Consider the following 16,326-nt stretch of genomic DNA (forward strand, 5'->3'; position numbering starts at 1 on the left):
GTCTTACCTGGGACCACTCGGAGGCTTCCCAGACGGAAAGGCAGTCTCGGCCTTCACAGCTCTGCACTGGCGTTGGCTTGGGACTCGGGCAAAACAGATCCCTGGTGTTGACGTAGGTGCCATTCTGGAGCTGATAGACACACGACACCTCTCGATGCTGGAAGCCTTTGGCACAGGTTGCCGAGCAGGGACTCCACTGGCTTGCCACCCACCTGTTAAGAAAGCAGAGCAAAGGCTGGGGTCAGTGCTAGCAGGATGGCTCCTCAGCCCATTCGCACACAACTGCCCTGACTCACTGGCCCTGAGGTTTCCCCAGGGTGGGCGTGTGTCTCACGTCCTGCCAGTTTGTGTTCAAATGTCATGATCTTTTTGAACACAGAAGAAGCGTCATAAAAACGGGCATCTTTATTTTTCCGACAAGTTTTATTACGTGCTTGCATTAAATACATGTCTAGGCAATGTACACAGATGTTATACAGACAACAAGGAATCCTGGGAATGCCTGCTGAAAAAGGGGAGTGTGGAGCCACTGCCCATTCTTCTCCACGTGGCTGATTCCGCCGCACAAGCACTGTGGCCCGTCAGTTGTGCCGCGCAAGAGACACAGTGCAAGAGACGTTTGATGCTTCCTAGGAGAGGCTCTGAGATGGGCAGAAACACTTGCTTCTGAAAGGGGACAGGTGGCCTGTGGTCCCTTATGCACCACCAACCTGCCTCCTTCCAGAGTCAAGTGTTCGCACATATTTCCAGTTATCCCAGAAGTGCTAAAGTTGCACTGCTTAAATGGTGGAGCCCCTGCACACACCCATGGGGGGACAGGGTCCAGGCCACTGTATTCTGCCTAGTATGTTTTCCATGGGAGCCAGAAACTCAGACTGCTTGGGGCTTGTCTAATTCATAGCGGTAAGGAGCTCCAGAATTCCAATTTCTAAAATTCCCTTAGGAAAATAATTCTTTCAGGGTGGGAAGAGGATACACTAACTGCTAACTAATTGTGTAGCCCATAGCATGATGTCCTCAGGTGCTATTAAATATAACTGGTTGCTCCTGGCCAGGTTTGGTTTCTGGAATCTCTTTTGGAATCCCTTTGGAATCTTTTGTCAATCTGCCCTTCTCAATCCTTGAAAACCACTGATCTCTAATTTGGCAAGACCTGAGAGGCAGTAGAAGATGCCAAAAGCATGTTGGTTGGAGGTCGCGGGACGAATCGAGGAGAAGGGAATGCATTTCATGAATGCCTGCGTGGGGCCCCAGCTCAGTGCTCCTGGTGGCCTGAAGAAGGACAATCCCCATCTAAATACAGCCATTCTGTGCCTGAGCTGGAACAGTGGTGCTGTGTGAGCACCAAAAGCATGCGAAGCAGCTGCAGAGGAGGCTGCGCCCAGACCAGTCATCTCAGCCTTGCAGGAAGCTGGACTCCGAGCCTGTCATTTTAGGCCTGTCAACTTCATTTGCTGGCCAAAGCAAGCTACTCTTCCTCTTGATGATAAGGCAGCACATAGGGCAGGACCTACGAAAAGGAGAACAGACCAAAGACAAAGAGAAGAACCTTTCCAGAAGGCCTTTTTGTGAGGCAGATGGTTTGTTGGTTTGTTTTCAAATGACCCTGTTTGATCACCAAAACAAAGATTACAGGTGCACAATTAAGATGTGATGAACCAAAAGTTCCTATCAGACAGTAAAGGTGGGATGGAGCTCTGGGCATTACTAATTTACTGTCAGCGCAGAAGCAAGCATGGCTGCTGTCCAGGCCCCCACTGAATTAAGTCGAGCGAGGGTATTGTAATGCCATGGAGATCTATAGCTACTGGCAAAGAAAGGAGAGAAAAGGATAGAGAGCAAAGGAGAGAGCAGCCAGGATGAAAGGAGTGAAAAGCCTGGGGGAAGCCACCCGGGTCGCTTGCCTTCAGAAATGACAGTTCAACGGCAGGACCATACCCTCTGGAGAAAAAGCAGGTTGCGGCCTTGGCTAAAGGGAATAGGAATGGGAGGCAGTGGAAAGGAGACGGCCTCATACTTTCTTTTCCAGTTCAGTGGTCTGAAAGGGAACAGGAAGATGGACATGGGAAAAGCCAGGAATTCTGTGCAATGATGGATGGGAGAATGGGCAGCCTCACCCCTGCCCCCACCCTGCAATCTCATCTCACTTTCAGGAACACAAGGGGTCTTCCCAAAGGGGCTTTCATGATGCAATCCCTCTGCCCTATTCACAGCTGCTGACAAGGGTCCAGACAACCCTGTCTTCACTTTGTAACCCTCCCAGATTCTGCCCCCCCCCCGCCACTTCCTAATTTCAAAAAATACTCAGTAAGAAGGAAAATGAGGAGTTGCTGCACCATGTCTTTGGATAAATGTGCACAGTGCTAGAAGCAATCTTTCTGGAAGCAGCAGACCCCAGGCTGAAAAAAGCATACCAGGACTTGAATTTTATGGAGGTTTTTTTCAAGCATCATTTTAGGGCATTTTCAGCTAGTAGTTAAAATGTCTTTGTAAAACAGGTTTTCAAAAGACAGGTGAAAGGACAAGGAAGGGGTGTGTGTGTGTGTGTGTGTGTGTGTGTGTGTGTGAGAGAGAGAGAGAGAGAGAGAGAGCGCGCGCGCGCGCGCGAGCGAGCGCACAAGCCCTCTGAATTGCTCTTGGCTCACAAGTTCTTTTCACAGGGAAACTTTTCAGCCATTCCATAGATGTTCCTTTGGGTATCTGTATGCTATGCATGTATGTAGATTTCGTTGCCTCCACCCCCAAATCCTGGGAACTGAATTGGGGGACAGCTGGAGTACTGAGATCTCTCTCTTAGAGACACCCAATCTGAATGTCTGTGCAAAATGGTTAATGTGATATGACATTATTTATTAAACTGTGCATCCACCACACTTCAGCCTTGACTTCCAGAGCATCATCAGGGATAAAATTGCTAGAAAGCAATACAAGAATATGGCCCAGAAACTGAAGGGCACAGTGCTACTCATGTTTAGACAGAACAAAGTACTAACAATTCCCAGCATTCCCCTGCCAGTTATGCTGTTTGGGGAATGCTGGGAGTCATTGGACTTTTTTTCTGCTGAAACATGCATAGGACTTGTGCTCAAAGATGCTTCGCCAGCACCCTAATTTCAGAGGGTGGGAAGACAGAACAGTGCTGGGAACACTGAAGTGTCTCATCCACCCCCTGTTCCCTTTCACCATATTTGACTCCTCAGTATCTCTTACACAGTTTGAATTCCCCATCTAATTATAGCTAACAAAGGCTTCCCTGACCCAGTGCCCTGAGCTAATTGGAGCTGTTGGAAACAGAAGCAAGAGAATGGTGAAGATGAAGGCACCTCTGCTGAAGCCCCGGAATAAGAACCTGAAGGGGAAAGCAAAGGACATCACATCGTGGTATTGAATAAAGTTAGACCAAAAAGGCAATTTGTGTCCAATGCAATTTTCACTTCCGCGGGTGCGCAGTCACAGTGGTGCTCTTTGCTTGCATGCAAACAGCTGCTTGGAACAGGAAGTTGAACAGCCTGAGGATGGGCTCAAGCAGCTGCATGTTCTAACCTTCTTTTAGATGCGAATACTGTTCAGGGGGCTTAGTGAGTCCACCGCTGGTTCAGCTTCAGAACCCTGATACTGGCCTACTCTGCAGGGCTGTTGTGGAGTCACTCATGCATATGCGGTGGCTTGAACATCTGAAAAGTGCTAATATCAACTCTGAATTTTCTTATTCAATCCTTCATCCACTGGACTGAATAAGAAGTGAAGGGTAGAGGTGAGTTTGAGACATGGGAACATGTTAATACAAGATGAAAACTAAAAGATTCTATGGGGGTGGCAAAAGAAAGGAGATCCCACAGAAATGGGCATGCAGAAAATGCCTGATTATGTTAAAAATACACACAAGTATTTCATGCCAAACAGGACCCATATTTTGACTGGGTTAGATCTTGATTCACTCTTGTAGTTTTCGACCCACTAAAATCAAGAGGGCTTAGGTTAGTATGACTCATCCTGGCTCCAACCTGTAAACTTCTCTTTGAGATGTTCCTGATTGCAGGTAATTCTTGGCTGTACCTATACTAAAAGCAACCCCTTTCCAGGTTTAAGTCTGCCTCCCATCTGAGCTGATAAGACAGGCATAGCCTGAAATTTGGGAAACACCGGTTCATTTCATACAGCTTCTGAACCCCTTAGTATCCTCCCTGCATTTCCCCCAGCTCAGTCCTCAATCATTGAAGACTGGACAACTGAACAAACTTTATACAGAAAAGGGAACAGAAGGTTTTACTGTTAAAGACAGCCTAAAATAATTTTAAATGAATGAATACAGAAAGAAATCATAGCAAAATTCAGGAGATCTGGCACATCATGGAACTGAACCCAGATTTTCTGAAAACTTGGTCATTGGGCTTAAAGAGTAACCAGACTTTCCTACGAATGAATTTCATGTTCAACAACCAAGAATTATTATGCGACTTCTACTAGAGAGAATGTCAAACAGCCAGTTAAACTATGGAGAAACCAAAAGGGTAATCCTTGTTCTAAGTTTCAAATAAATCACAGACAGGAGGGCAAACCTCGATGAGGAAAACAGAAGTTACTGTAACTACGTTGTAATCATTCCACTTGAACTCTGAGAGCAAACTCAAGGGCTCTTTAAAAAAAGAAAAATAAACTATAGACATGGTGAAAGAGAATGGTCTCTTTAAGATGTTCTTGGTCAGAGAATATGCCAAGCATGCATTTCTAATATCTGGGTGGGCAAACACAAATGGAAATTTAAATTCTACAGAGACGCAGAGAATGTGCTTCGAAAACGTTTCCATTTGGCAGCATCTGAAGTGTGAATGTGTGGTCGACCTGGAGGGAACAGGAGAAATGTTGGGAGAGAGGGAGGTGTGGCTGTATGTTGCTATTTGTTGCCATGGCGTTCGAGGCAAAGTGAACCAATGAGCGCACTCCTTCAGGTTGTCCGACTGTGGATAATGGCCCTTTGTTGTGACTATACATTTGCTTTGGAAATTCCACACCAAAGGCAATAATTTTGGAACAATATGAAGGGAAAGAATTAAATCCATGGAACAAGAGAATTTAGAATTCCCCTTTTCAACTGAATTAGTTTGGGTTTGGTTGGCAGTGGCACCAGACACAGCTTGGCCTTGAAGTTTTTCTGCTCATGATCTACTAAACATTTTAACTGGGTATAGGGGGTTTCATACATAATTGTGCATGATTTTGATTACTTGCTTTTCTGCACTTTGCTGCTGCTGCTGTTTTGTGGTTGTTCCTTTTTTTATGATTGCAAACCACCCTGTGGGCACTGGCTGCTTACTTGGGCAAGGGTGCAATACTACGCATGTTCAGCCGGAAAAAAGTCCCCCTACTTCCAGCAGGATTTGGACACAGCTGGGAGCTGAAGGCCCTTTTCCACTCCCATAAGATGGCACCCCAGGTAGTTAAGGAAGACCGGAATGCAGCACGCTGCAGCCAGCCAGGTTCCAGCCAGGCTAGTGCTCCGGCTGCCCAGGCATAGGGGGACTGCAAGGGAATGAACGGAAGAGATGCTGGGAGACCTGGGTCACCTCTGCCCTTCCTCCACCCACTTTTGCTGCTTCCCTTTCCCCAGACTTATTTTATTCATTTTATTTTAAATGTCTTATATACCATCTAATTGTTATAAAATCTCAAGAAGGTTTAGATAAAAAGACAAAAAATATAAATATGTATTAAAACCATCACTGCAAACATAAAATAGTGAAAAACTCCTTAGTGCCCACACTTGCTACAACTAATTTAAGTACATTATTGGTTAAAAAAAACTGGGAGAATAAATATTTAGTAGGTGCTCCACTGAAAAAGCAGGTGAGCTTTTGCACGGTGCTCACACAGTCTAGGCTGCTGGGCAAATGGCAGCTCTGGGGACAGAAGGTTGGGGATCATAGGACACAGGGGAAAGGTTGCACTTCTCGTGACCAGCACCGCTGTCCTGACCTGAGGAGCAGCTCTTGCCCCTCTAAAATGCAACACGGAAGATGGGTGTAGACCTCCTGATGTTGCTTCTTGTTTGGTTCTCAGAAGGGGCCGTCGCTGTTTACCAAGCAGTAACCACTGAACAAGTTAACAACGATGGACAGATGCTTTTACAGAGATTCAGTAAGCTTGGAAGAATAGCATTTTGGGTAAAGACACACATAGTTTCAGGACTTCTCGCAATCTCTCTCTCTCTCCCTCTCTCTCTCTCACACACACACACACACACACACAGAGAGAGAGAGAGAGAGAGAGAGAGAGAGAGAGAGAGAGAGAGAGAGAGTTCACCAGTCAACTGGTTTCTGAAGCACATGTAAAACAAACCCTACATTGGCCACAAACCTCATCTGCATTACAATCGCCTCCCTTGTGCTTTCTCTTCCACATGAACCATGATCAGAGGTGCACTTAAATCAAGGGTGGGCAACCTCAGGAGCCCCCCGCCCCCCTCTGAGCACAATAGCAACTGCCTGGGCCAGAACGGCAGCTTCTGCAGCACTGTGGCGAGTTGGCATCAAGCCACCTGTCGTCTGTCACTGCCTTGTACCAGATTCTGACACACGGCTCAACACGGCAGGGCTGAACCGAGCTCGTTCGCGAAGCTGCATTTTGCCCAAACTGGCAGCAGCTGAATGTCGGCAGGTGCACTGGGGTGGCAGCTGTGCCGAGATAAAAGGGACGCTCGTTGCCCACCCTTGACGGAGACAGTCCTGCCTGAGCGCGTTTCCACTTTGCAAGGGAGGTGTTCTGAGAGAGGCGTTCCATGCGGTGGCAGCAGGCACCTTACCTTGACTGGCAGGGGTGCACATTGCATCTTCTAACCTGCGGCTCTGGACGGGTCACTCGCTGGCACGCACTGTCGTTCACCAACATCATGGTCTTATTAACAATCCGCGTACAGGACACGATTGTTTTACGCTCTCCTGAAAGCGAAACAAAGGACCAGGAAGAGTCATTCCCGGGTGGGGAGTGTCTATTCATTAAAGAATTTCTATCCCGAATTCAAAGAAATCAGCAAGAGCGATTTCAGGCTCCTTGCATTCCACTTGGCTCAGAGTGAGTCTCAGAGGCTTTTGGACATGGCTGTTTTCCGTAGCAACTTCTTGTGGATTAGAGCCAAATGGCACAACATGGTCCACCAAGAATGCTTTTCAGCAGGTGATCCCAATGCCAGTTATCTGGGAACAACCATCATGGTGGGAGTCTTCAAAATGGGCATGGTAGTTCCAGAGTGCTGGGGGTTGTCTGCTTTGGGTTGGGATTTCCCACTTTTCCACCCCTGGCACCTCTAGCTTAAATGATTTCAGGAGCCACAACATGTTGGGGCCTTTGGCAGAGTGTGATACCTTGGTGGCGAGGGGCTTTCATCTTTTGTTTCCAACAAGGTCCCAGAGAGTGGGTCATTTTAGGGCACTGTGGAAGAAAACAGGTTTCCACCACAAAAATATAACAGCCTTCTGTGCAAGCCGTCACACTTTTTCGTCCATCCTACCCATCCTACCACAGGGTTCCAGTTTCCAGATCATCACTGGGAATGACTTTGGCAGCCAGGAGCTATGTACTTTCAGTAGGAACAGCATCCCCTCTCCCCTCCCCTCCCCTCCCCTCCTTCAAACAGAGGCCCAGGACACATGCTAGTGGCCTGAGGATGCTCCCTGCCACTCCGGTGCAGGATCAGTACTCTGACTTGACATAAGAAACATAGAAATATAGAAACTGAGTCAGAAGGGGTCCCCCGGGCCATCTAGTCTGACCTCCAGCACCAGCCGGCTCCACTCACGACATGCTTGCCATGTGCATGTCCAGCCTATCCTTGAACACCCTCACCGATGGGGCCTGAACCACCTCCCGGGGAAGCCCATTCCACTCCCTCAGGGTCCTGCCTGTCAGGAAGTGCTTCCTGGCATCCAAACAGAACCTTGGCTCCCTGAGCTTTGCTCCGTTGGAGCGCGTCCTGCCTTCCTCTGCAGGGGAGAACAGGTCTCTACCCATCTCCATGTGACATCCCCTCACATACCTGCATGTCGCCAACAGATCCCCTCTGAGTCTCCTCTTAGTAATAGGTAGTAATACCTCTCTCGATCTAGAAGCCACACTTCTGGCTATGCAACCAAGGGTGGCATTCGCCCTCTAGACCACCGCATCACACTGCTGACTCATGTTTAGCCTACAGTCAACCAGCACCTCAAGGTCCCTTTCACAAGTGCTGCTCTCCAGCCACTTGTCACCTGACCTGTACTTATGACAGCTATTCCTATGCCCCAAGTGCAAGACCTTGCACTCATCCACATTGAACGCCATCCTGTAGTCTCCTGCCCACTTCCATAGTCTGTCCAGATCCTTTTGGATCTGGAGTACCTGCTCCTCAGTTGTGGCCACTGCTCCAGTTTTAGTGTCGTCTGCGAATTCGATCAGCAGACTGTTCACCCCTTCTTCCATGTTGTTAATGAAAAGATTAAACAGGATCAGCCCCAGGACAGAGCCCTGGGGGACCCCGCTTGTCACTGGCCACCATCCCAATGATTCCCCACTAATGGTTACCTTCTGCTTTCGGTCAGTCAACCATGCCCTAATGCACCTGACAGTGCTTTGGTGTATCCCAAAACTCCTCAGTTTCTCCACCAGGATATCATGGGGCACTTTGTCAAAGGCCTTGCTGAAATCCAGGTAAACCACATCCACTGCATCCCCTCCATCTAGCCATCTCGAAACCTTGTCATAGAATTCCACAAGGTTTGACTGGCAGGACCTGTTTTTGCAGAAGCCGTGTTGTGTGGCTGTCAGCCTCCCTTCCCTATCTAGCATCACTAGATCTCTCTCTATTATGAGAAAATAAGATGCATCCCATTTACTTATATGCTTATGAATTCTTAGATTTTTTTTGGTAGCTTGTGGGTATTTTGTAAGCTATGTGTATGCACATCCCTCTTTCTTACGGTCCAAACAACTACACAGACACAATGTTGTAAATTGCTGCTAGTGCTGCTGTTCTTTGCTCATTATTGGCTAACTTCGTCAACCACGGTCCACCCAGCTGCAGCACCACTCAGAGCACAAAGCACCTCTGCTCACCCAGTACTTTTTGGGAGTGGGCAGAGCTATGAGAAACAGTCAACAGCAGACAAAATTGGGATACCTTGTTTTGCCAGCATTCTTTTTCATCTTTGCAAATTGCCCAAAGAGCTCCAGCTATTGGGTGGTATAGAAATGCAATAAATAGGTGAACAAATAAATAAAGATCTGCCTGCTTGTACAACCATTTGGACTGAGGTTATTTTGAGAATTGGAGGTTCAGGGCAGAGTGCAGGAAAACCTGGATTCACCTTTGTCCCTAGCAGCCCTTCTACTGAATTTTAAATATATTGTAAGTCACATCCTCAGAAGGCGAGTCTCAGTGGAAAAGACCATCATGCTAGGGGAGGGGGAAGGTGGAAGAGGAAGGAAGCCCTAGCCTTAAGCTTACAAGTGCCCAGCAGGGCAGTCAAGAAAGGCCATCCTGGTGGGTCCTCATTCACAGGGTCACCCTAAGTTGGAGGTGACTTGACAGCACATAACAGCAGCAAAATATTCCAGATCCACGCACGAGCCTTACCTCCTCCACACTGCACGCTACAGCCTTCCCATCCACTGTGTGTCCATATGTACAGGGAATCGTGCTGGTGTTCGGGTTCACTCCTGTTTTCAGCAGAGTAGTTAACAGGTATGGTGTATTCATAATGGATTCCATAACTCTGGTCATGGAATAGCAGCACCTGATTGAAGGAGAGCGAGGCAGATCATGACTGGGAAGGGAAATGCACGTTTTGGAATGGCAAGCAACAAATCAAGAAGGGTTTAGATCCTACGTTTTGAGTGAAAGATCACTCTGTGTCTGCGGGTTTAAGGCTCTATAATCAGAAATCCATCCCTTCAGAGGAAGTCAGCTGGAAGATGAGAATGTTTCTGCTGTCTACAAAAGACAACCTGTCTGTATGGACCTTGAATCCTGGATGCAGTTTTGAGGCCCTGCTCGCTAGTTCCTCAGCAAGCAGAAAGCGCAGGCCAACACAGGCCAAAGATCCATACCTGAGTCGCTCCTCAGGCAGGTCTGCGCTTTCTCCTCCTCCTGCATCTTTTCATTCATTGCTCACTGAACGCCTCCCTGGCTTTTGTGCAGGTTTCTCTTTTCTCAAGGACTGGATTCCCTCTCCCAAGGCTTAGTAAGCTTAGGCTGGGGTGGTGGGGAGGAATATCTGTTCCGCATATTTTGCCTTTGGCCACACCAACTTTGCTTTCGGTTCCATCCAACTCCAGAAGGCAGCCCTCCATTTCCACTGACACTGCATCGGAGCCTTGGGTTGACAAAGGTTTCCTGCTGCCCACCATCAGGACTCAGCCTTGGGGCCATCAGGCAGAGCTAGACCCAAAAGCGCCAAAAGATATTTTCACCTGCACAGAAATCCAGACACTAAACAGCCCAGTCAAGGCCAGACATCAGAGCCCTTTTCCATGAACAGTCACACAGACAGGTGGAATTCCAGGGATGGCAGGGGATAGAGAGCCAGCCAAGCATTAAGAACTAAGCCAGCATCTCCAGCATCTAAAAAGGAGAGTGGTGATACAGAAACTGCTAAACCCTGAATACTTCCAGGTTCCAATCAGGTTGCAGTGGGTCCGGGGGTAGCATGTGGGGCTGTGGCACTAAAAGAACCATGTCAGGAAATTCCAGCCCTGGGACTGGATCCTTATGCAGAGTAAACAGAGCTGATGCTTCTGCCTGGATCAGATTATCCATGGAAATGCAGCATTTAAATTTGATTTAACATACTCGAGTTCTAGCTAATTAAAGCCAACTTTCATATCTTCAGGACAAGCCAATGACCAATTCAGCTACAAAAGCACCTCAAGTTGCTTGGAGAGATTTTATTTTGGAAAGTGGGCTATAGGAAATATTTGACTGTGCCACCAAGCTGGTGGGAACGAGGTTCTAAACTATGTACAAGGGACAATCCCACTAAAGTTACAATTGCATCAGTGCAAATGTACATAGTGGCTACACACATTTGCACATGATGTTTTTGCCATGCAACTGGCCACACACTGCATTGTCCAACCGGCCGAGCAACAGCCTGCAAGCGTGATGCGCAACTGCTTGAAAGATTCAGTGGGACTCTGCTAGGCCTATCTGAGTTCACAGAACGACACTGTTGGATGCTGCCTGAAGGGAGCCGTCCTATCCTCTGAAATGGCTAAGGAGTGCAGCATGGCATGAAGGAATGCATCCCAGGATCTCCTGCGACGCTATAGAAGATGGGGAGGTGGCAGTGCTCTGTCCTTCTCTCCCCCACAGCTGGCAACTCGTACCCTTTTCAGCAGTGTGCACTGCTTCTGAACCCCAAGTTGCTGGTTGACAATCCTGGCTAACAACCATGGACAGCAATTTCAGGCTGCTTGGAAGAACATCAAGGGTTTGATGCTTTGTGCACTGTTCCTTCAAGCCTCTTTATATGCCTCTTTCCATGCCAACCTGGCAGAAAATGCAGCTTATAAAGCCTTCTAGGCCATCAGCACCTTCAGGATGAAACACACAGATTCAGCTTCCCCTTGACCAAGCAGTTCATTCCTGGCCACCCAATCAGAAGCAGCTACAACTGCAGGAAACACGACATCAAGCCCCCTCGCTTCCTGTATGCCTTGGAGCTACTCAGCATTCACGAGTGGGTTGACTAAACTGTTACTTATTGCAACCATTTAATTCTTTGTGGGGAGGGGAATTCAGGGGGGCAGGAGATGTAATAGAGGTCGCAGAAGGTTGGAATGAGGATGGGGATGCAGGGGAGCAGTGGGCAAGCAGGTTGCGTGGCCGTGAAATGGCACATGGGCTTGGCAGAGGTGGCGAGAAGCGCACAGAACACAGTGAGCCATGAGCGAACGCGCCAATGCGCAGTCAGATGTACGGCAGGGCATGGTGCCAGCCGGGACCGATCCCACCCTGGGGTGGCTCGGGGCATCTGGAACTGCTCAGACTTCACCGAACGAGACAGAACAGGCGGGACAAAATGTTGCCTCAGGTCCAGAAGAGCCTGTGTGGTGCCAGGGGGTGATTCAGGTTCGAGTCCCCTCTTGTGCAACAGGAAGCTTTGTGGTTGGCAAGCTCTTGACCAAATGAGCTCAAGAAAGATTTTAAGAATTGATTATTATTATTATTATTATTATTATTATTATTATTAGAATATTTCTATGCCGTCCCTTGCCAAAGCCTCGGGGCGGCTTACAACACAATAAAATACAATACAATACAAAAATAGCAATATAAAATTAAAATTAATAATATAAAATAAATAAAAAATATAAACGATATAAAAGAAGTTAGAAAAGTTATAAAAGAAAAGAAGTCGCCCTGGCCAGATAAATAAGTAAATATTGTTAACAATTAAAATGACGTTTAAATAAAAAGGTCTTCACCTGGCATCAAAAAACAAATAACGACGACGCCAGGCGGACCTCTCTGGGGAGCACATTCCATAGATTGGGCACCACCGCAGAGAAAGCCCTCCTCCGAGTACCTACCCTCCTAATTTCTTTCACGGAGGGTTCCCGGAGAAGGGCCTCTCCCGCAGATCTCAAGGGGTGGTCAGGCATATATGGATGTAAGCACTCCTTCAGGTAACCAGGTCCCAAGCCGTTTAGGGCTTTATAGGTCATAACCAACACCTTGAATTGGGCTAGGACTTCAATGGGAAGCCAGTGAAGCTGTCGGAGGACTGGAGTCATGTGAATATAACGCCCCGTCCCCGTCAGCAACCTGGCAGCTCTATTTTGAACCTTGCACCTTGCCTTGGATCATCCCCAATTCTAGAATTAGAAGTGATTTGCTCTCTCTTGCTGACCCTGCCCACCTCCCCGCTTTCTGCTCTGCAGGAAAATTGCTCCCTCCCCTCACAGTTATGCTCAGAAGAAAGCTTCCCAAGGAAGCACTGCCTTCTTCTTTTTTTGTAAGTGTCATGTGGGAGTTGGGAGTTGGGGGACAACAGCATGCGGGGAGGCGGTGGGTCGCCCTTTCCCACCACGATCCCTTGGGACACACTCTAGCCAATCCCCATAAAAACTTCCACTGGCATCACTGGGTACTCCAAGCCTGGTGGAATAGATCCAGAGCCCTGGGAAGATTATCCGTCCATCAACAGCAGGAGTCCCTGCTGCCCCACGGATGCTTTTGTACCTCTCACTTGTTTTTTGCACCAGGCTGGTGGCGGGTGCTTCAGAACGGCTCTCTGGCTCAGGCCAGGCCATGCGTGCCGTTGGGAATCCCCTGCCACGGGGAACCAGGTGGCTCTCTCCTTGGGAGCTTTCTGATAGCAGGCAAAGGCATTTATTTTTAAGCTGGCCTTGAGCCAATAACTAAAATCATCTGTTGGGTGCTATGCTGTTTATCCTCTGTATGTTTGTGCTTTGATTTGTGCCTTTATGTATTTGTTTTATTATTATTTAAACAAGTTCTTAGAGTTTTTATAATGGTTAGCCACCCTGAGCACCATTTTCTTGACTGAAAAACAGGGCACACATTGGAGAAATAAATAATAAATCTAACCAACTATTTTTGCTTTCTGCCAACACCTGAGCAGACGAAACTATACCTATCACCACATACCTGGCAGCCTGAGTTTTGAGATTTCCAAGTTATGGAGCAGTAAAGAAGCCATTGTGTCGGCTGTGCCAGAAGGGTGAGGAGGTTATTGAGGTTCAACAGGTATTGTAGTGAAATTTCGCAATATCCTAAAGCAAACTTAGTTTCTTGAAGGAGTGCCAAAGTCTCATGGCCTTCACTTGTTGAGAAGAGGACCAGAAATAATGGCCTTGAAGTTGCCTTCCGCCGTCATTCTGCAGATAAGGCATGCCTGTGCGGTGAGAATGAAGCCGTTTCCCGTGCTGAAGCAGCTTCATTCCCAGGAAAAGGGGGAGGGAGATGGGGCAGGTCCTGACAGGCGGTGCAGAAGTGGGTGAGGGGAACCTTATCAGAGAGGAACGGTCTTTCATTCCCAGCCTGGGAGACAAACTGATGCATCACTTGCCCAGCAGCCATCGGGAGTCCCCAGAGCACCCCAGCACCTCTTGGGGGACCAACAGGATCACAGAGACAGGGAACATAAAGGTTCTTTGCTTGTTTATGAGTAATCTGCATCCACATTATATGCAGATTACAATATATTGTATGTCAGCTTCGACACTGGTAGATTTGAGTCTTCTTAAGTAAAGGTAAAAGCAGGGTGCCTTGGATGGACACCCCACCCAGCTGGTCATATGAGCCCAGCATATACTGTTCAAAAAAGGTCACCTTCCACAACAAGAAACCAACCAACTCTACATGAGAGACCTTGAACCAATAACTTGTGTTGCAGTAAGAAGGAAAAGACCAAGGTTCCATCATCCGGCTATGAAGATCAGTGGGTGACCAAGGGCCAGCCACGTCCTCCCAGCCTAACCAACCTCACAGGGTTGCTAAGAGGATAAAGTGGGGGGACCATCTACATGAACCCGAATTCCTTTGGGGACAGCAGGGTGGTTAATCCCTAAGCATGACATCACACTCTTGGGACCTGGCCTAGTGAACTGGTCAGAAATCAGCGATTAGGGCTCAGATCATGGGGACTTTAGTAATCTGAACTCTGACCTGATCTGGGCTGGTGTCACCACTAGGAAGCCCAGCCTTTTGCCCTTGCTAGAACAGGAAAGCCCTTTCAGCTTGCTGCAGGCAAGACGCCAGCTCCAGCAAATGATGTCACGGGGAGGATGGGCTGGCCAAGGCAGCCCCCCCTGTCTGGATTCTGCTGATGGCTGAGGCCCAGACCCAGGTCATATGTGGATCTGCCATGATCTAAGGTGGGAGCATAAAGTGAAGCAGACTGCTTGGGCGAACACGTGCTGTGGACGGCTTGGCCAGGTCGGTCCTGCCTCTGTGAAGACGCTGGGCCAGATGACCCCTGAGGCCCTTCCAGGCCTTTCGTTCTATGAAAGTTGGCACTCTTCGCCGTTTTTTACTTTTTTGCTGATCTGTACGAAAACAGACAAATATCTTTTGCAAGATGGGGGGAAATAAAAGACACATCTGTAGCTACAGAGGGAGCTTTATTAGTCTGAGTTGGAAGCCAAAGCTAAGACAAACCAGACAATCAGCTCTAGTTTTAAAGCTTTTTGCAGGATCCAAAAGCCTCGGCCTTCGCCAGCACAAGATGCAGTCCCGCCCTGCCCTGACTTCAGCAAAGGCGATACTAACGACTCCGCTGCACAGCCTGAAGGAAGCTGCCCTTTTTGGAAGCACCTTGGGGGCTGGGGTGGGCTGCACTGCCAAGTGGAGGCCTGAATCAGACCTTGCTGCACAAACACTCATTTATCCAAGAAACATACTTACAGTAACGCATTTGGAGAAATGCCTCAGGCATTTGAAAAAAAGAAAGAGAAGAAAAGGCAAGCTCCTGAGAGAGAGAGAGAGAGAGAGAGAGAGAGAGAGAGAGAGAGAGAGAGAGAGAGAGAGAGAGAGAGAGAGATCCTTATTATCTCGATTTGCAAAAAGGCTGAAAAATCTTAAGGGCTCACTTGAAATCAGTTTCGTGCAGCCAACTACAAATGTGTATATATTGTGTGTGTGTGCTTGAGGGAGGGAGGGAGAGGGAGGGGGGGGAACAGAACGGAACGGATTTCAAAGAGAGGCCACGGATGTGCTCACTCAGGTGCTTCCTGCATTCTGACATTGTATAGAACGGTGCTTTCCCGCCCGCATGGCTGCTTGGACACGTATGTGAAGTGAAAAGAAACGTGGGAGAAGCATCTCTGCAAGGCAGCCTGCCCCACGGTGCATCTCCCGCAGCACCGCATCGCTGCAGGGAAGTCCGGGCATGCTGCGGGCCGGGCTCCGGGCTGGCTCCAGCATCTGGAGGGCCCTTGGGCAAGGGACCTTCAACGCCCCTATGTTCCTGTTCAGCACGGGGGTCCCTGCAGGCCGAGCGCTGCCAGGAAGCGCCGGGCAGTGACACCAGGGGCAGCCCCGCTCCTCCCTCTCACCACCACGCCACTGGCGGGGCAACGCGAGATGCCGGCCCCACAGCGGGCCGCGAGGCAGAAGAGGAGGACCCCTGCTGGGCTGTGGGGCCTTGGCAGGAACCCCAGCATCCCTGTCTCCATGCTAGCCCTGCTGTCCGCTGCATCCGCTTTCATTTTCTGCTTTCGTTTTGTTCCTTAATGAAACTCGAAGGGACACCGATAGGAGCTGGGTGCAAATCACATACACACAGAGCTAAAGCTTCCTGAGTCTAGGAATATGTTTTGAGCACCAACTGC

At 48.5% G+C, this 16,326-nt stretch overlaps 1 protein-coding gene across 1 annotated transcript in view; it reads right to left on the reverse strand.

Moving 5' to 3' along the window:
- Positions 1-16,326, reverse strand: part of ADAMTS17 (ADAM metallopeptidase with thrombospondin type 1 motif 17) — a 187,330-nt gene that overhangs the window by 14,471 nt on the left and 156,533 nt on the right. Inside the window, exons 17-19 of the mRNA XM_044444944.1 lie at positions 9,605-9,764; positions 6,800-6,935; positions 8-212 (exon numbers count right to left, since the gene is read on the reverse strand). Of these exons, the coding sequence (XP_044300879.1) occupies positions 8-212; positions 6,800-6,935; positions 9,605-9,764 (501 nt within the window). The remainder of the gene's footprint in view (positions 1-7; positions 213-6,799; positions 6,936-9,604; positions 9,765-16,326) is intronic.

Source organism: Varanus komodoensis, unplaced genomic scaffold, assembly GCF_004798865.1.
Source record: "Varanus komodoensis strain SLA01 unplaced genomic scaffold, ASM479886v1 scaffold46_3, whole genome shotgun sequence".
In the NCBI taxonomy this organism is placed as follows: Eukaryota; Metazoa; Chordata; class Lepidosauria; order Squamata; family Varanidae; genus Varanus; species Varanus komodoensis.